The 20784-nt window shown below is 44.4% G+C and overlaps 1 protein-coding gene across 9 annotated transcripts in view; it reads left to right on the top strand.

Annotated features, from left to right (window-relative positions):
• Positions 1–20784, top strand: part of NAV2 (neuron navigator 2) — a 355228-nt gene that overhangs the window by 127849 nt on the left and 206595 nt on the right. For all 9 annotated transcript variants that reach the window (XR_004986047.2, XM_036426216.2, XM_036426215.2 and 6 more), the window contains exon 3: positions 1606–1658. Coding sequence is in view for 8 of the 9 variants with exons in the window: in XM_036426216.2 (XP_036282109.1) it covers positions 1606–1658 (53 nt within the window). In the remaining variant the exon portion in view is untranslated. The remainder of the gene's footprint in view (positions 1–1605; positions 1659–20784) is intronic.

Raw genomic sequence — 20784 nt, 5'->3', positions numbered from 1 at the left:
AACACATTGGGTCCCCAGGTGGGTCATAAGCCCACCTTGCATTTGTTTTGAGAATTTACTTTTGGCAACTTCTAAAGGCAGTGTAGATTAGGTTGTGTGTATACCATCCAGACAGACTCATGGTAATTCGGTTTTTAAACAATTTCTTGTCACTAGTTGGCTTTCTTATTTCACTTCTCTGTCAAGGAAGAAATACTAGAGAGAGTAAAATAAGCCCAACTGAAGCGATAGTGAGCTGTGTTTAGGTTCAGGTGTTCTAAAGTCCTAGAATTGTGGGGTGTTTTGATTCCGTTATTCTTTTCAGAGAGTTTTTAATGTCTTTTGTCCTCATGGAAGTTTATGCATTGTATTCATGAATATTTGATGAGATGTTTATGGATTTTTTTTATTTTTATTTTTTGAGAACTGAGTGTGCCTTATCCTCCTGGGTGGGGCAATGGGGTGAGAGGTCATGGAACTGGGGAAGAAGCTAATAAAGGCTTCAAACACACAAAAAGGCAGATCCTTAGTTCTTTACTATGGAATCCTGCCGAGTTTCTGGGCCTAATTCAGATGGAGACATCATAAGTAAGCATTTCTGCCATTTCTGATGCCTACCATTTATAGAACACACTGTACTAGGCATTTTACTGGCTAGGCATTGTGCTAAGCATTTTACTGGCGACTAATCTATTTCTCATAGCTCCTCCTGTGATATAGGTAGTATGAGCTTCATCTCATAGATGTGGAAACTTTAGCCCAGAGAGGTTGAGTGACATGGCCAAGGTCACACAGCTGAGAATGTGCAGAGGTGGGATTCAGACTGAAGTATCTGCCCCTTGAGCCAGTGTCCTGACCTCTACATGTACTGTTGTTTTTGGGCAGCTGCAGTCGCAAACTCCACCCTCAGAGATATCCTGGGATCCTTCTGCAGAGGGTCCTCCATTCTTCTCCATGGAGGACTAGCCCTTTATCCCCTGCGATTGGTACTTGGTTTCCAGTTAATTCAGTGCACCCTCTTGCTTTCACTTCTCTTAGTAGGTAAAAGCTATTACAACTTCGAGAGTACCCCAGATATAATTGGACTTTCCATGGGGCCTTGGATGAGACGTTTTTAAGTCTCACTCTCTCATTTTCCCAGTTTGCCACCCGTTGGGAATAGGATTATTAATAATCCTAATAGTATAAAGCAATATTTGTATTTCTGCCTAGAGATGGGGCGACAGGTTATCATCTGTAGCTTTTGTGCCCTGGAGCTGAGTCATAGCTAGACTGATTCACTCTGAACCGGCCCATCTTTTGTGGGGAGGTTGCTCCTGCCCGTCTAAGAGCCTAAAGGACGATCCCAGCCTTGATTTCCATGATGCCCTGTCGCTCCAAGACTGTCATCGATGCAGTTGTCTCTGCTTTAGGTGATGACCTTGGCCCAGCTGTCCCTGGAGGACGGCAGCTTGATGAGTAAGTCCTAAAGCTTGCGAGATGCCTCTCAGCATTTCACATGCCTGTGCTGATTGGATAAACCCAGACAAGGCCTTAGGACTTGGTTGGCCTCAAGGGTCCTGCACATCAAGATTCCAAGTGTCTGTGGTGGTGATTTATTTTTCTGACTTGTGTTTCCTTTTTCAGCAAATGAAAAGATTGAAGACATCAATGGCTGTCCGAAGAACAGATCGCAAATGGTAAGTGGTACAGGGGTAGAGAGTGCTGTTGTCGTGTTAGCCCTGCCTCTGAATGATATTGACCATCTTGAAAACATTCATGCCATAAGCTTCACTCTGGGAGATTATATTAATAAACTAACAGCCATTTCCAAGTAGCCACTGTCTGCTCTTCTGACATTTGTTGGCATTTACTGCAAAAAGGCTGTGATTTTTTATGTAGATGGTAAGACAGCAGCAATGAAATATGGTGCTTGCTCTTAGGAACAAATTGTGCAGAACCAGTGCAAACATATGCTTGTTTAGAACTTGGACTGTTCTGACTTGTTCTGCTTCCTTAAAGACCCACAGCAATTTCTGTTTGAGTATGAATCGGAGGCTCGGATGAGGTGGTGGTATCTCCCTACTCAGAAATGAAGGCATTGTGGTCGGATTCCCTTTAAAGGTTGGAACAATGTGAAATCTGAACTGTGACGGGAAAGGAATTATATGCAGATCATTCTCAACGCAACCTTGACAAGTGATATTCCCTCTGCTGTGATATGCTTGCTTAAGCTCTGATATTAAAGCTTTTTTATTTTTAAGAATCTTTTAAAAATCTATTCTTTGCTTGTTACATGTTCTGCATGTAACCATTGAATTAAAATTCATGATCACTGTTGTGTTGAGAAAACACTAAATTGTGATGCTCTTAGTGCTTAGCTTTTCTTTCAAATATGGATATTTACACAAAGGATGTATATTATCAGAGTCTGTTAATAATGCTAATGCCTGTTTAATATGAAGGAAGCAACTTAAGGGCCATCTCCCCCTCCACCCCTGGACATTAATTTGCTTCTAGAAATCTAAAAATAAAATGGGGAATAAAAAGGATGGTTTGTTTTCTAACCTCACCTTACTCCAATTGAGTAGGCACAATTTGATAGTCTCATTTCAGAATGCACTAAAATGACTTGGGTGCACTGTCTACTTTCTGAATTGTTTGTTATCCCAATGAATTGGACAGATAGCCTGTTCGGTCAACTTTTTTTCATGTACACAACTATTCATTATAGAGAGGGTGAGTGTATGTGTGTGTGTGTGTGTGTGTGTGTGTGTGTGTGTGTGTGTGTGTGTGGTGGGGGAAGTCACTTTTCAGTGTACATTCTGAAACATGTTTTTCTGTTTTATTGTCCCAATGGAGATTGTTTCTTTTCGTTTGATCCAGAGAGCAACCAGTCCTTACATAGGAAAGTCCCCTCAGTCAACTCATGGCTGCTTTGACTTTTGGAAAAGCGTGGCTGCTATTTTTGCTAGAGCTCCTGCAGCTGTCTAGTATATTAATAATTGAGAAAACTTGGAGGATAGAAGACTTAATTTTAGTGCAGGCATTTTGCACATGCAGTCATATCTTCACATGAAAAAGATGAGTATTTCCTCCCGGGATTGAAGTCAATGCCTACATCCCAGCTCAGGCTAATGCGTATGTAGAACTGACATGTGAAGGTAGTGAACCTTTTATTCTATTGGGAAACATTTGTATTTTCCACACCTTCTATTGGAGGTGTTATCTGTTGTTAAAGTCCACTTTCAAACTTATAAAATAAGATTCTCACCTCAGGTTCTTCTGTGCAAATTCAGTTGTATATGTTAATATCTTATTTATAAATACTACCCTAGTACCAGTGCAATTTTGTGGTTTCTCCATAACTCTTTCAGCTGTGGAAGTACTGTTTTTGTTTTATGGACTTTTTTTTTTAGAATGCAAGGATATAAAAACTCTATAATTGACTGTGGTGATGAGTTCCAGCTTAGGGGCAGGGAAGCAGACGTGGTCTGGTGGCAAGCGTAGAAGAGAACAATTCAGCTACAGGATGCGAGTCCAGGAAGATGTAAGAACCCTACCACAGTCATTCCACTCTGTAGGAAATGAGAAGGATGATGATAAGGACAACGGGGCCATTGTCCTTTCCCCTATATTACAAAACAGCGACAAATTCATAAGGCAGAACTGGCCTGGGGCACCGAGGAAGTTCTTATAGACAAGCCCAGTGTTGTTCTGGCTAATAGGACACGTGTGTGTGTGTGTGTGTGTGTGTGTGTGTGTGTGTGTGTGTGAGTGAGAGTGGCAGGGAGAGCTATAGAGTGAAGTATTTCTATTCGTGGGAAGCACACTTTGAGAATATAGCCACCATTTCTAGATTCCTAGGTTAACTTAGGCTTTGCTTAGGGTGGCTAATGATAGAGATTTGTTGTTTGCTGAAGGTTGCTTGTTTGGAGGAGGCCAGAGGAGAAGGTATGTGGAGAGCATCATGTTAATAAAAGTACGATGAGGCACAATGAGTTGAGAAAGTGGGGAGTGTACCTGATGGGAGGGTAACTGTCAGTCCCTTGAAAATAACCAACATGAAATTAATGTGCTCACTCTCTGAGAAAACAGAGCATCTTCAGGGCCCTTTAATAGTCGAGCCAAAGAAAAGCAATTTCATCTCAGAGCAGGAAAAACTGGTGTTATTCCAGTTGTCAAGGGGGAAATTCACTTCTTCAGCTTACCGGTGGGTAGGAATGTGAGCTTTGATTTTGTGGGTAGGAGGCACAAGCCTTTACCTCTAGCTCCCACCCCCTCACTTACTCTCCTCCTCCTGACCCACCAGAGCCCAGGCTCCATTCCCTGCTCTATCTCCTGTACTCCAGGCTCTGCTTCGAGTTCTGTCTATCCTCAGGCCATAGGGACATAAAAGCAGATACTTGTGGCATATCGACTAGATTCTAGGGGCCTCACTGCACAACCCTGGGCATGACATTGCATACTTTTAGCCAGTCGATCGACAAACATTCAGAATGCCAATGGATGCCAGGCACTGGGCTAGGCCAAGGGAAGACCCCAGATGAATAACATGTGATTCCTGCCCTCAGAGACATCCGTGATGAGTAGGCAGGAGACCAGAGGACAATGAGAACAATGGGACAGTGCAGCTGCTCCCGCAGGCACCGTGTGGGGCACCGGGGCCCATTCCACTGCAGGTACTGGGGAGGTTTTAGAATACCTTCTAAGGGGTGAGTCTCAAAGGCAAGAGGGTTTGCCACAGCGGGGTGATAGGTGGACAAGCATTCCCATTTCTGGAGAATCTGTTTTCCTGAGGGGGTCACAGACACTGCTGAAGGAGGTTTCGCAATATCTTTTTAATGATCTTCCCCGAGTGCTATGAGCTGTGTCTCGTGAGATTCTCCCTACCCCTCAGCAACATCAACCCTTTGTCACGTGGTATCCAAGGTGAGGGCTGAGGCATGGACGAACCCAGAATACAACAGACCCCACATGCCTGGTGGTCTTTTCAGACCCAGCACAAGCCTGCATTCATCATTGCTCCCCAGATTGTCACAGCTCACTGAGCAACCCCCAGTGGACCCGGGAGCAAAGTCTCTGAAAGGAAAATAACCGTCATCAACTCCTGTGGGTAGGCGTTGAACCAGGGGACCTGGAAAATGAAACCCCTACCTGGTGGTTAATATTTTTTTAAATATATTTTATTGAGGTTCTTTTTAAATATATTTTTATTGATTTTTCACAGAGAGGAAGAGAGAGGGACAGATAGAAACATCAACTCAGCTGCCTCCTGCACACCCCCTACTGGGGATGTTCCCTTGATCGGAATCAAACCTGTGATCTTTCAATCCGCAGGCGGAAGCTCTATCCACTGAGCCAAATCGGTTTCGGTGGTGGTTAATATTTTAACATCAGCTCTAATGTGGCTCCATACAGTGCTTTCAGGTGTTCCCATGATTGTACTCATGAGCCCATTGGATCCTCCCTACTCTGCCGTGGCCGGCATGGCCCTCCCCACTTAGGGGTGAGAAGATCGGAATGCTGGGTAGCGGAGGGCTGTCCCCAGGGAGAGGCAGAGTTAGGCTCATTGGCATCTGTAACTCTCGGGCGCCCACTTGCCCACAGGGAATAGGACTGTGACCCTGACCGAAGGGCAGAGGCAGGCAGTGACTTCCCTTTCCCCAGCAAGCTTGGTCTCAGCATATGTTTGAGTCTTCTGCCCTGTTTCAGCCTGACCTAGATTCTTTGGGCGCCAAACCCTTGGAGATGGAACTGCAGAAACAACACTCTCCTCTCCTGCCCCCTCCCTGCTCCAAATCAGTCCTTTGGGCCCTTAAGTAAGTTTGTGTGTGCGTCAGAGCTGGTTAACTGTTTTGTCTGTTTAGCATTGCCGTGGTAACCTAAGGGCATCTTTTTGGCTTTCCAGGGGTGGTGTGCTCAGCAGAGTTATGTGTTGGTTTGGAAGGAGAAGCGTTGCTTGGCACTCGGCCAGCCGGCGCTGAGGCGACCCGCCTTGCTCCTGGAACCCATGGAGCTCCGGAACATGGGCTCACGTTGGGGCCCAGGATGGTCGCTGCAGGGGGTGGTTTTCTTTTTAAATTGTTATTATTCTAAGTGGCCTGGCTTTTTGCTGTGGATTAGGAGAGGTGCAAAGTTAGCAAGGCCTGCTGGCCCTTTCCATGGAAAGCCCCAGGCCTGTGTTCCTTTCTGGCTGGCTGATCTCAGGCCTGGGGTCCTCTGGGGCCTCCTGCCCACCTGCTTCCTCCTGGGCCGTCAGGGAGTCCTCCTGCCTCCTCCCCTCGGTGCATCCCGACCGGGGGCCAGCCTGGGCTGGAGAGCCAGACAGGCCAAGTGGGAGTCCCTTCTGTGCTAGTCTTTGCCTTGAGCTAATTATTTAACCTTTTGAAGCCTCTATTTCCTGCCCTGTAAAGTGGGATTGATAATAATACGCACTTCATAAAGGTTTTGTGAGGACTGATGGGACAATGAAAATGATAATAATGGTTAATAGTAATTACAGTGCTACAATATAACGAAGGCCTGTAGAGTGTTTGCTCTGTGACAGGTGCCATTCTAAGTGCTTCACAAATACCCTCTTGGTTCATCCTCCCAACAGCCCTTTGAGGTAAGAGTCCTTATAATCCCCATTTTCCTAGCATAGGGTCAGCACTCAGCCCATGGCAGTTTCCATGGGGATGATAGTCTTAGTAGTCATTCGTGTATTTGAGGACATGGAACCTCTTGAAAATTTGAGAAACGTCACCAGCCCTCTCCTCCCCATGTGGCACATACCCAGGAATTTTGCACACACCCTGAGATCACGGATTCCAGAGGCCAGCCCGTGTGTCCCCTGGGGCTCCATAGACCCCCCAAGTTCAGGGCTCCTGCTGCTCTGCTCCCTACTTGTCCTTTCAGAGATGCCAGTGGAAAATGCCAGCACCTGAGTTCTCAAGACAATAGGAGTTTGCACTTCAGCACAAAGAAAGACATGTCTGTGGTTTGCAAACTTCTATTCCATGAGCAGAGTTCCTTCCTCCCCCCAAATAAAAGCATAAGTGGAGCCCCATATGTGAAAGTGAGAAAAGCGGAAGTGCTGCTATGAACGGGAATAAATGGCTCAGGGCAGGGCCATCTTAGCCTCTCCCTTTGCCCTGCCCACCTCTCCTCACTGTCGCAGGTGCCCCTGCAGTCCCCTATCAGAAGGCCAGCTTCTGGGAAGACACAGTGCGATGAGGCTGGGAAAGAGCACGGGCACCCCAGTTCTCAGGTCCCAGCGCCGCTCCTGGATCCAGCCCACATTTCTCTGGACCAGAGTCTCCCTTGTGAAAAGACAGACTCGGTCTTCCTTTCACCTCTGACCTCTGGGTACTGCAAAGCATCATGGCTAAGAGAATGGGCTCTGACAGCTGACTGCCTGTGGTCTGGAGCATGTTCCGTAGGCTCTCAGGGGACCAATATTTTATTTTTATTTATTTATTTATTTTATAGAGACCAGTTTTTTATAACGGGAATAGTAATACCCTGTTTCCCTGAAAATAAGACAGTGTCTTATATTAATTTTTTCTCCCAAAGTTGTGCTAGGTCTTATTTTCAGAGGATGTCTTATTTTCGGGGAAACACGGTAGTACCTGCCTCGCAGGTTGTGGTGAGGTTTTGATGAGAAAACTTACATTTCTGAGCACTCACGATCCACAGAACATGTTAAGAGCTCTACTAATTATTAGCTATTCCCCAAAGCAATCCTATGAAGTAGATGGAATTATTGTCTATATTTTGCATATGGAGGCTGAGTCTTTAAAAGGTTACTTTTTACCCCAGATCACTCAACCAAGAAGCAGAGTTGGGGCTAGAACCCAAGTCTGTCTAGCTTAAGAGTATGTGGTGTTCACTGAGTGACAGGGAAAGGGTGAAATAAGAATAATCTTTGCCTCACTAATCCCTGTTCTCCTTACTTTTTATTTTTGGATATAGCAGAATCAGCTGGGTTTAGCCAGGAGTTCATAAGAAGTGTCTGTGTGTGGGGGCTGGAAATTGATTATTTCTGGAAAGAACCCAAGTTGGCTTATTGATGGGAACTCAAGAAAACGGGCAGGTGGCCCTTAGCAAAAGGCAGCCTATCGAGATGGCCTTGAAGAGCCTGGTGCTAAGTATTTCTGAGTGTTCTCCACGGAGCCGCCTGGGCCAAGGGAAGGCCGCCTGCAACAGGATCAGGTTTCTGGGCCCAGTGACCTTGAGCCCTCCCATCAGCTGCCAGAAAGCCAGCCACATGCCTGGGCAGTGTCTGAGATCCTCAGGCAGCTGAGGTGCTTCTGCCCTGGGCCCCTAGGCCTATTTTTACATGACCCTAAGGGTGCACATATGGTACAGCTCCAAGAATGCATGAGGTGAAGCCCACAGGCCACTTTGAATTTAAAGCAAAGTCCAGGGCTGCGATCAGCAGGAAGCACCCACTACTTCCTGCTCAGGTGATAGATCCACCATCATTGCCTTTCAAAGATGGTGACAACCTCCACATCTGTCTCTTTGCCTCCCTGATCACACCTCTATTTAACCCCATCACTGTCTCCCCATTTCCTTCTCCAAATTCTTGGCCACACAAGAGAGGGAAGGTCCTTCATGATCCACTTACCATCATCTCTTGCCATTTGGCCATTTGGATTCTATACCCCAGACATATTGGAACTTGGGGTTCCCCAAGAAGGCTGTGTGCACTCATGCCTTTGTACTTTGCGGCATGCTGTCTAGCCTGCCAGGAAGACCTCACAGTCGTCCCACCTGGATATTGTAACCTTTAATATTCAGGTCAATTGTAACTTGAAGGAGTTGAGATACTTAGGTGCCACTTGTCTTTTGTGTCCCCTCGTGCCCTGTGCCTGCATTTCTCATAACACACTCTCTTGTGGTTGTCTGTTTACTTACATTCTTAAAGGAGATACCATGTTGTTCACTGGATGTCCTGAGTAAGCACCCATGACTTGCATGACTGGCATATAGTAGGTATTTAACAAATGTTGGATGGGTGAGATGGGTGGCTAGAAAGACCAAGGAGGGAGCAGCCTGGACTTGGCCATGTGGCTTAAAAGACTGAAACATATCATTGTTCCCACATCATTATCTATAGCTGAGCAGTGATTTGAGCAGTGGGTATCAGCTTGGTGGTTCTGTAGGGGCTTCAAGCAGTGGGTATGTAGCTAGCACTATTCTGAAAGTATCTTCCCTTCTCTAAATTCCTTTCCTCTTTGGCTTAGCCAGAGGACCCAAATAGGACATTTCAGTTAATTTTCAGTTTATTGGCTTTTTTCTGTTGCTTGAGGTAAGTGTTTTTAGGCATCTTTATAACCTCCGGAAATTAATATTGATAATAAAAATGGCAAGGCCCTCTTTTAAGTGCTTTCTGTGTTTTAACTCATTTTATTCTCATAACAACACTGTGGAATGAGAAATATATTCTGTTCATGCCATTAAAGGGTCTGGAGAACTTAGACCCTGATGTCTCTGCCATGCTCTGCGCTCTGCCAGGGGCTGTGAGTCATGTTAAACAACGTCTTATCTTTTCCCCTTCTGGAGAGCCTGGGGTTATTGTCCTTGGCCCTGGTTCTGTCCATGTTTTTATATAAAAACTAGAGGCCCCAACACATAAAATTCGTGCTAGAGTAAGGCCTTCCTTCCCCTGGCTGCCGGCACGGCCCAGCTTCATCTAGTCTAATTAGCATATTACCCTTTTATTATTATAGGCACTTATAGCTGGGCACTGTTATAGACATTTTACCTGCATTAACTGATTTTATCTTCTTTAAACCATTATCACTCCATTTCACAGATGAGGAAACTGAGGCAGAAAAAGGTTGAGTAACTTGTCTGAGGTCACACAGCTACTAAGTGACAAGCAAGGTTTTGAACCTTGAAAGTCTGGCTCTAGAGTCCATTCCCTTAACAGTTAGGCTATTCTATACAAGGAAGTCAATTGAAGAGGGGGGAAAAATGCTGACTGATGTGGAGGTACAAAAATTACATTTGTTATACTAGCCCCTCATATAAGTGTGGGCTGAGCCTTAAGCTATTTCATTACATCATGGGAAGCAGATTTGGGATGAAGAATAAGCATGGGCTCTGGAATCAGGCTGATCTGGATCTCACATATTGAGGAAGTGTGCTGGGCAAGGGACTGAATCGAGGAGTCCTTTTCCTCAGCTGTAAGAGGAGGATAATAATGGCAGCTGCCTCCTAGGGTTGTTAGAGGGATGAATGAGAGATGGCACAAATGGAACCTGGCATAAACTTTGCTCATGAGGAGTGTCCTTTCCATGATTGTTCCCTTCCCTGCTCACGAGTCACATATACACTAACTATTGACTTGTGCATTAGAAGGTATTTTGTTTTGTTTTCATGCTCAGAAGGTATGCATCCAGTGTGCCTCACTCCCACTCCCAGAAAGTTCACCTCCTAATTTCTACAGGAACCTGTGAATGTTACTGTACATGATAACGGAGACTTTTTGGATATAATTAAGGATTTGGAGATGGGATGGCCATCCTGGATTCTCTGGGTGGGCTCAATGTGATCACAAAGATACTTGTAAGAGGGAGACAGGAGAGTGAGGTAGAAGATGTGATCATGGAGGAAGAAGAAGAAGAAGAAGAAGAAGAAGAAGAAGAAGAAGAAGAAGAAGAAGAAGAAGAAGAAGAAGAAGAAGAAGAAGAAGAAGAAGAAGAAAGAAGAAGAAGAAGAGGAAGAAAGAGAGAGAGAGAGAGAGAGAGAGAGAGAGAGAGAGAGAGAGAGAGAGAGAGAGAGAGAGAGAGAGGAATGCTATTTGGTGGCTTTAAAGATAGAGAAAGGGGCCACAAGCCAAGGATGCAGGTGGCCTCTAGAAAGATTTCTCTGGAGCCTTCAGAATGGATGCAGCCTGCCAACTCCTTGGTGGCAGCCCAGTGAAACTGATTTTGGACCTCTGATCTCCAGAACTGTAAGAAAATAAATGTATGTTGTTTTAAGCCACTAAGTGTCTTTTGTTACAGCAGCAGCAGGAAACTCATACGCTCTAGGATTCAAACAAAGTAACTTATACTATATTAGATGGCAAGCTATCTGGGTTTGTAGCAGAGGTTCATCTTGCTGCTGTGAGGCCATTGGGTTTCTAAGCTGACTGCAGGTTGTCTCCATTGTTAGAACTCTTCAGAGAGGAGTCATTGTAGAGAAGCATGGAGGACAGAGGCCCTGCTTTGCCTGTATTATGGGCCACTGAGCTGACATGTGAGTGGCAAGTGCCATTTTATCTGGTAATTAGAAGTGAATAGCAGGTATTACTGTCCTCTCTGATGCAAATGTAAACTCACATGTGGGTACTATGTTTCCTAAGAATGTGTTTGTCTTGTAATTAATATGACATGTGAATAAATTTTGTGAGAGATTTATCATCTATACTGTTTAATAATATCAAATTTTTGTAATATATACAAGCGGGTTTTTTCATCCCTTTTAGTTCAATAAAAATTTCCATCTTCCCAGCACCTGGTGCTAAATAGATGGGAAGTATTAAGCTAAGGCTTCTTTAATGAATGAGCTAAACAGTTAAGGGTCCAGCTACCCAAGAGCTTCCTAGAGAGTGTGGGTGATGTTACATATCAAATTTTGTCAAATTCACTATTTACCTTTTAAATGCTTTAAAGAAACTTGAGTCATCCTAAGCCAAGAAATTCTTTCAAATCCAGTCTCTTCTCTCACAATTTTATATTTTAACTTAGTCACCAAGGTGTCTGGGAAAGATACCAAAATGACATTATTTTCATTAACAAGTGAAGTGTTTGGTTTGGCAAAGCCCCCAGCTATGCTTTTTCAGCTTTAGTGTGGAGAGCTCGCTAAGAGGTTGCTGGGTCTGGGGAAGAGCCGGAGAATTTGCATTTTTTTAACAGGCTCTTGAGTGAGGCTGATGCTGCTGGTCAGGTGACCACACTTTGCCAACGTTGTCTTAGAGCCAAGTACAAAAAGCCTCTTCTGGGACTTGCCTGCAGAAACATGCATTTAAACTTAATGTTAGTTTGCAAAGTTGTTTAAAATGTTTTTGATTTAACAAGGTCGCTAGAGGGATTGTTTAAATTTAACTAAATATTTTGAATGAGCCCATCAGTTGCTTTTTGGAAAGGTTAGGATGCTTTGGACATCCTCTTGTCTGGAACGATAGGAAGATCTAAGTTGATAGGTCTGAATTGTGCACATGCTTGTATCTGGGCGTCTGCATGGGCCCCTCTACCCCTTCTAGCACACTGAACCTCTGTGACCCTGGGTCCTCCATGGAAAAACTGCAGTGATAATCCTTTAGCTTAGCATGTTGTACTTAACTGCCTGCACCCCACTAGACATTAACTTCTTTGAGGGTGGGGTCGCATCTGTCCATCTGCCCACACCGCCTGGCACCATGTAGATACTCCGAGATATTCCCATCACACTTATCTTGGGACCAAAGTGTTGTGAGTGGCAGTATGGTGTCCATAAGGTTAAAGGACTTAGCAAATGTGAGGATAGGCCAGGGGAGAATAGCTACTAGTAGAAATCTTCTTAAGCTGAAAGAGAACATTGGATGGTGATTTAGAACCATGTAGATTGTGGTTTAATATCTAAGCCATCAGGGCCTAATGCTGGAATCCATCTCCCTGTATGTGTCTTGACGGAGTTCTGATGATTCAGCCTAGCGTCAAAGGGGTGTCTTCTGCGTGTGTGTGTGTGTGTGTGTGTGTGTGTGTGTGTGTGTGTGTGTGTGTTTTACATTTATTTTTCATGAAACAGCATTAGTAATGAATTCCTGTTTGCATTTTGTTAAGGTATGGTTAGCCTATGGCGTCTGCATGTTGGGAGCTGATGAGTAGGTGAATGTGTGAGTCAAGGTTCTCACTTAAGTAAAAGGAGGTGGCCAACAAGCTTAGTTCGGGTCCCAGAAGACCTTTTATTTTAAATATTTTTATTTCTTTCAGAGAGAGAAAGAGAAAAACATCAATGATGAGAGAGACTCATTGATTGGCTGCCTCTGGCACACATACCCCCAACCTCTACTGGGGATCAAGCCCACAACCCAAGCATGTGCCCTTAACTGGAATTAAATGTGGGACCCATTAGTCCACAGGCCGATGCTCTATCCACTGAGCCAAACCAGCTAGGACCCAGAAGACCTTTTAAAACAAAAACTAAACAGATGCCAATAGTTAGATAAAGATCCATGTACCTCATAAAAATTGTTCTTCCAGCTTTTTAAAAATATATATTTTATTGATTTTTTACAGAGAGGAAGAGAGAGGGATAGAGAGTTAGAATCACCCATCAGCTGTCTCTTGCACACCCCCGACTGGGGATGTGCCCGCAACCAAGGTACATGCCCTTGATCGGAATCGAACCTAGGACCTTTCAGTCCGCAGGCCGATACACTGAGCCAAACCTGTTTCGGCTATTCTTCCAGCTTTTTAAAGAAAAGACTTGATAACCTGGCAACCCTGGGTTGTCACTCCCCACGCAAAAGTTGGTGAAAAATGAGTAGCAGCTGCCCCTTCAGGTAGGTATGGGATGTGTTGGTCATGCCCCTCACCATTCCCTATTGCCTTATACCCAGACCATTTCAGTCATTTGTTACCTCCCTTCTCCCTGCACACATTTGAGGTTTTTCAGCCCCAAGCTATTCTGTTTTTATAAGTATCATGAATTTCCTCTGAAATCATAAGCACTGTCATGGTGGTTTGAAAGATACCTGTTTTGGGAACATTTTGAAATTGAAATAATGTCTGTGTTTATATTGCCTTAAATATCTCCTCCTGCACTGAAGATTTAAAACACTGTAAAGAACATAAATATCTCCCACAAAACATGTCTAAAAGGATGTGCTAGAAGTGACTTCTTCCTCTATGAAGTGTCCTTTGTCCTTTTGATGTAAAGACTGGATTTGATTTGAATGGATTGGTTACTTGCCTTGTCAATCTGCTGAAGGATGAGGACAAGGACAGTGACCAAACAGTGGTTATTTTTCTCCAACATTAGTGAAGCTCTTGCTCTTTGGTTGTTCAGTCTCCATGTTCATAACTTAAAAATGTTTTCCATTAAGTGTTCAAAGTCCAATTCTGCCACTTTTCAACTTTGATTTCAGGAAGGCACTCTGTGTCTCCATTTCCCCATCTGGAAAGTAATGGGGAAAGTAGTTGATATCTACTGTACCTTCTTTAATGGTGCAAGTGAACTGCAATAATAATGTATGAACAAGAATCTAACCCAGTGCTTTGTGTTTTTTTAAGAGTGCAAATATTAGTTTCTTTCAAGGCCTTTATAGGCTTTCAAGAAGGAAGTCAGTATACCCATTTTACTGAAAGGAAAACTGAGGCTCAGGGGAATAAAGTACCTTGCCCAAAGGTAGCCAAGAATCTCTTCTCCTCCACTCAAAATGCAAACAATAGCATTTTGACATGAGTTGGTTTTTTCTACGAAGTAGATTTGATGGGTGACAGAGTTTCCCACATTCGCATGAGCGTGGTGGCAATCATGTAGGCTTGGATGGGGTGGCCAAACTAGAACCAAACCTCATTGTTCTCCCACTTTCCCCTGAAGGAACAGGAAGGCCTGTGGAGGAAGGCATGCAACCTGGGTTTCCTTCAATATTGTGAGGATAACCTGCTACCTTTCATGGAGGTTTTGAGATGAATCAACTTGGAATGAAACCCTCCCCTGTCCCCATCTGCTTCTATAAGGGGATTGTGTAGACGAAATCCTGACTGAAGCTAAAGCAAGAGGCTTGTAGGGGTTAGCCTGCCAATGGGGGTTTCTTTAAAAAAAAAAATTTAATCCTTTCTTGAGTATATACTTTTATTGATTTTTTAAGAGAGAAACGTATTGTAAGAGAGAAAATGTCGACTGGTTGCCTCCTGCAGATACCCTTACTGGGGTTGTCTCCTACATGCACCCTGACCAGGGATCAAACCCACAACCTTTTAGTACACAGGACAATTATCCAACCAATGGAGCCACCTGGCCAGGGCAATGGGGTGTTTCTTCTTTTCTTCTATATGTCATCACTAGGCTTGTGAGACTCCTCTGAGAAAGCCTTGCAGAGATTTTCTTCTGAGTTTCAGAATTTACTGATGCTTTGTCTATAAATGACTCCATTTTTATAATCACTCAGCAGTTTAATTGTAGTCTTTAGGAGGAAGGTGTCCTTCTAACACATCAATATATAGTAGAACCATATGAAATAGCCAACATTTAGCCATGCTTTACTCATAACAATTGCCATTTTATTTGGTTCAACTGAATATTTGACAAAGACGGAAATAGTAACAGTGCTTAGCCTTATGTGACAAGTGAGAAATTGTCACTATTTCCTTGCAGGTGCATCAAATATCTTGTAGCTTGGGAAGCTCAGGATATCCTGTAATAGAGACCTTCCTTGTCTAGCTTCTCTTCCGTTGGATTTTGCCATGCCTCTGGCATTCCAGCTATGGCAGTAAACAGAGCTGAGAATGATTTTAATATTGATCACATTCTTAATTATCTTTAATCTTGTGCAATTCTGGATTGGTTAGAATGAGCTCTTTGCCTCGGTCAAAGATTTTAGAATATGGAACTATTTGCCAAATCTAGTTTCTTGGTATGAAGTATTTTGTTTACTACTTGCAAAATCTCCCAAATTATATATTAACTAGATGCCTAGTGTGCGAAATCCCTAACCCTTGTCCCCTCCCTCTGTCGCCCCTGGATGGACTATCATGCCCACCCTCGAGTGCCTCGCTGTACACACAGCCTCATGGTGACTGGCCTCATGGTGACTGGTCTTTGGTCATGACAGCGTGACAGCCCCAGGGTTTTTATAATAGAGATGGTCAACAGTGGTCTAGAATTGGGGTTCAGCTCTTTAGCCATACCTACAAACAGCTTTTGAGATAAAAACAACAACAATAACAACAATAACAACACAAAAACAGATAAGAGATAATGTATGTGAAAAGTCCTAGATTGTGCCGGGCATTTAATAGTCACCTACTTATTGCTAGGACATCAAGCATCGGAAAGAGAAGGGAAGGGCAATATTGAGTTACATCTTCTGTGGAAAGGAACACTTCGGGGTGACAAACAGAGGCAGAGGATGATGGAGCTGTCGCCTTCATCCCTGCTGTACATGGGAAGGGTAAAGTCACGTAGGATTCTGAATTGAGTATTGAACATTCAAACTTACCTGCTTGGCTTTGCTTTCCTGGTAATCAATGCTTCCAGGATGTGCCTTGCACTTATGTACCTGCTATCCTTGGAAGTGCGGAGTAAAAATTCATGAGCAACCCAGAAGACCCACGAGCTACAGACAGCAAACTGGCTGAGCCACAAAACTGAATTACACAGCTTGTGTGTGGGAACTAGTCACCAAGCTGGTGAGCACATCTAGCTCTTGGCCTTCATCTACAAATTATCCCATTACCCTGTTCCTTTCTGTGTATTTGTTTTGTGGGTGAAATGATACATTCTAGTGGTATTTCCAAAACTGAAGACTCACTGCACTCTGGGGAATATCCAGGTTCTGCTGTTTCGTTTTATTTTGCATTTATATTCTGCTGTCTGTGGTGGCTTATGGGTTTCAGCATGTACACATGGCAATGACTCAAAAGGAGCCTGGACCTTCTAAAAAGAGCATAGTGAGTCAGTGTCAGGCTTGTCAGGCTTACACCTACAACTCGATATTTGTAAGTTGGCGCTTATCACGTTTGTGAGTTATGTTTGGTGGAGCAATACTTGTTTACATTGCACCCTGCTCAGGAGGCTGGCTGCTCCATAAGAGAAGGACCCACACTGCTTTTTCACTACTGTTTCCCCTCCTCCTAGAGCTGCCTTGGTGTGAATGAATCAGTATCTTTTCAAGAGAGAGGTTGGTGAGGGGCAGGCATGACATCAGGTGATGGAGAGCCCCAGCATCCTGGACCTCAGGGCTTGAGAGGAAAGCCAGGAGCAGGAAAGGAAGGCAGCCCAGAGGAGCTGGTCTAATTCTCTGTTTTCCCAGGGTTCAGCCCCAGACACAGCTTTGGGCATGTTGTGGCCTTAGAACTATTCCTCAGAGATATTCTCATCAAAAATGACAACACAGTACAAAAACTGCTGGTGATTGGATCTTTCTTAGCATTACATTTATATCCTCACATTTAGTGGCAACCACTACTCTATGTATTGGTTGTTACAATGCCCATTTTACAGATTAGCCCACTTGCAGAAGATCATATTTTAGTAAATGCCAGGATCAGAATTTGAATCCAGGTTTGTCTGACCCAAAAGCTTGTGTTATGTTCGCATATAAAGGCATCCATTCAGCCTCTCTGACAATGGTGATCCTCAGTGGAGTTTCCTCTTCTTAATGACTGCAATCTCTAAGAGGGTGTATTATGGGAGCCTCCAGAATAAGGACTGACATTTGCACCTTTAGTTATAACTCCCTTCCCAGATTCTCTCTTTGCTTCAAGGGAAAAGTTGAGAAGACATTAAACAATAAGAACATGAACTATCCTAGGCAGTTGGAAAAATAGTCACTGGAAGAATTTGAGATTCTTGTTATCCATCTTTTTTCTCCTCTAGAGAGAATTTTTTTGAATCCATATGGACTTACCCATTTGCTGTATCAGCAGAGAAATTCCTATAGTGTTTTTTTGTTGTTTTTTTGTTGTTTTTTTTAAGGAATTCTTGACAACATTGTTGGAAAGTGGAAGTTATAAGTACTATAAAAGGTGGTAAATATTGCCAAATTTCAGCAGACCCAACAGCAGGACTCAAGCCCCATCCAGCCCGAGTCTCACGTTCTTAAGCTTTCTGCTTCAAAGCCACCAAGAGAGCTAGAGATGATTTGCTTGAAGCTTTGATGCTTCAATGGCCCGAGCTGGGACAGAAGGTATGGAACCCTCCTCGTACTGCTGGACAATGTTGGCTTTAAGCATCAGCCAAGCCAGTTGCAGCCTGTGAAGTTTATGAGAGGAGATGCTATTGAATATTCCCCCACCTAGAGAATTTGAAACACCACTGTACACTGCTTTTATCCTGGGGTCCCCTTCTAAGATCACAACTATAGTGTCCAGATTTCACCAGCTCTATTCTGTGGGATCCTGCAGCTCCAAGACCACATTGTGGTCCATGAGCCATGTGATCCTATGATGATGCTGGGCCCCAACCCTGACATAGGTGGACATACAAAAAACAAAACTGAGCAAATTATGCATCAGGAATGCAGAGGAAAGAGACAGACAACACTAGTGAGATAGGCCTTTAAGAAGGTATTTCCCCAAAGTGCATTTTGCTTTTTGGTTTGATTTCATGATTGGATTTATTTTCTATATTTACTTTTGGAAAGCGCAGAGGAAGGAGTGTCAGAAGGGTTAGATATATTAAAAACAAAACAAAACAAAACAAAAAACTGGTTAGTACATATGACCCCAGATGCTGACATTCCCTTTTAGTTCCTTCTCGTCTTTGTTCCCAGCCTGGATGTCCCTGGACACTGCTTGAGCCATCCTTGGCATCCTTGCTGTTGCCATGGTGACAGGGCAGTGACAAGGCTTCCCTAAGACTGGAAGAACCCCTGCCTTCTCTCCTTCACCAAGTCAGCTCCTGGTTGCAGCCCCATGTGGCTGGTTCTCAGCTCATGCTGTGTCCTCTCTATCGATCTTCCTTGCCCACTGGCCTTCAGCCATTTCGACTTTCTTTTGGTTCCCAAAAGTGGTACATTGCCTGCTGCCTGGAAGCTTTCAAACATTAGGTTTCCTATGGTGGGTACGACCTTTTTGGATACCCAGTGAACTCCTATGTCTCAGCTCAAATTCCCCTCTGCCAACAAATATTCTTGAGCACCTACAACCTGCCCCATGCCATTTGAGGTCCTTGGGGCTCTATCATTGAACAGAATAGACAAAAAGCCCTGTTTCTGAGTACTCACTTGCTATTCCTTCCTTTAGAAGTTCTTTCTGCCCCCCCAACTCCCAGGCAAGTCTTCCAATATATGATAGATGTTACTTGAGCACTATTTATTAAATGGCAGTTCTCCTACAGTAGGCCATAAGGTGTACAAAGTGGGGATTATGTCTATTTTATTCACCACCATATACCCAGTACCAGCACATCGTCCGACTCTCAGTAGGTGCTCGGTATATATGGGGGAAGAAATGGATAAACAAATGAATGAGTGATGACATTTTGTTGTTATTGTTGGCAAGTAGCAAAATCAGGTGTGAGAGTCCCATACATCCGAAAGGGAGTTTTCTAAGCCAAAACCGGTTTGGCTTCTGTTGATCCATGAGGCTCATGAAGAAGCTACACTGTGCTTTCAGCCCCAGAACTTACAAGTTTCTCACTCAACCTTGTCGGGTCCGGATCTCCCATTGCCTAAGCTTTAGGCATTTCATGATTTGTAAAAATGGCTGTGACCATGCCTGACTCCAGTCAGCAGCTGTTTGCCTGCCCTCCCAGTTTCACCCTCCCAGGATGGAGATCTCCAAGGGAAGCCTGTGACATGAGATACTCTTCACTCATAAAAACTAGCACCCCATTTACTCCGTGTGCCCGGAGCCCTATCTTCCCCCGGGCAGTGGGGGTGCCCGTGGTCTTCGTTTGCATCCCATCATTTTCATGTGCTTTGCACTCAGCTACGCTGGTATTCAGAGAAAAATGCTGCCATGACAACTGCCACAACAGATGGTATTTGATCAGTCTCTAAGTTACCAAGGAGCTATACAGCCTCGCTTCCGAGGCTTGCATATTTTATGCTATCGTGAGACCCAGGCCAGTCTTAATCATGATTGAAATGTTTAAGTTTTCCACTGGCCTCTCATGCCTCCTTCTCTTTCCAGTTATTTGGCATTTGTTTTGGTTTTCCTTGCTCTCTGGCTATCTTGGGTGGAGATCTATGTCTGGATGTGGGAGACAGAGGCTGCAACATACATAGTTCATGGCAGTTGCCCTGCCAAGTCTAAAGTTCAGAGGCTGCTGAGAAACTATTCAACTTCAGGATGGAGATTCTGACTGGGACAGGGAGAAAGGTTTCATTGCGGCCTTTTTCTCTTGGGTGTTCATGGGCCACCCGGGGCGGAGGCCACATATGGCACCAAAGGGAAGCCCTTGGAAGTCCATTTTTGGTCTAAACCTCCTCATTCATCCGGCATCTTCCTGCTCCCTGGGTCTCTGAGTCACACCGTGGTCCCACCTTCAGACTTCCAGCCTCCACCCCCATTACTAAAGCTGTGAACCCCAGGATCTCCATCCCGGAGCTATGGCAACAAGCACAACAGCCTCCTCAGCCTGTCCCCTCAGCATCCCTGGAATGTCGAACTTAGCACACATTTCTCCAGCTAATTTTGGAAAGTAGTTTATATTGGCCGCTATGTGTTAATGAACAGCCTTGGCTGTATTTACATACTTGCTGGTTAAGAGCCTTTTCCTTTGCTCTGCCTCCCAACTTGAACGGGGTCCCCATCTCGCACTGCGTGTCTGGATCACACATGAGCCTCGTTAAAGATGAGTTCGCGGACACCCTTGTGCTGTATGAGAGCTGGGCTCCTGCCACCAGCCGGTATCCCCTTGGGGTTTGGTGGCAGTTTGCAGTCTTATGGTATATGATGATGGGATGTTTACCTGGACAGTACTTGGAAGAAAACCTTAAGGTGAAATTAATCACCAGAGAGCCTGGATCAAAGAAGCTTTCTCCCCTTCTGATCTCATTCCAAGTGCAGCTGGGAGGTTGGAATCCAGGGCTGACCCTGCTCTGCTGCCCGGCTCCGCTGTCTTCCCGGGGTGTAGATGAAAAGCGTGTGGATCTCAGCCGCCTTGTCAGGAGTGATTGCTAACCTCAATGAAATG

The sequence above is a fragment of the Pipistrellus kuhlii genome, unplaced genomic scaffold, assembly GCF_014108245.1.
Source record: "Pipistrellus kuhlii isolate mPipKuh1 unplaced genomic scaffold, mPipKuh1.p scaffold_m20_p_9, whole genome shotgun sequence".
NCBI lineage: Eukaryota > Metazoa > Chordata > Mammalia > Chiroptera > Vespertilionidae > Pipistrellus > Pipistrellus kuhlii.
Note: the sequence above shows the minus strand (reverse complement) of the source record. Positions and strands in the feature narration are given on the sequence as shown.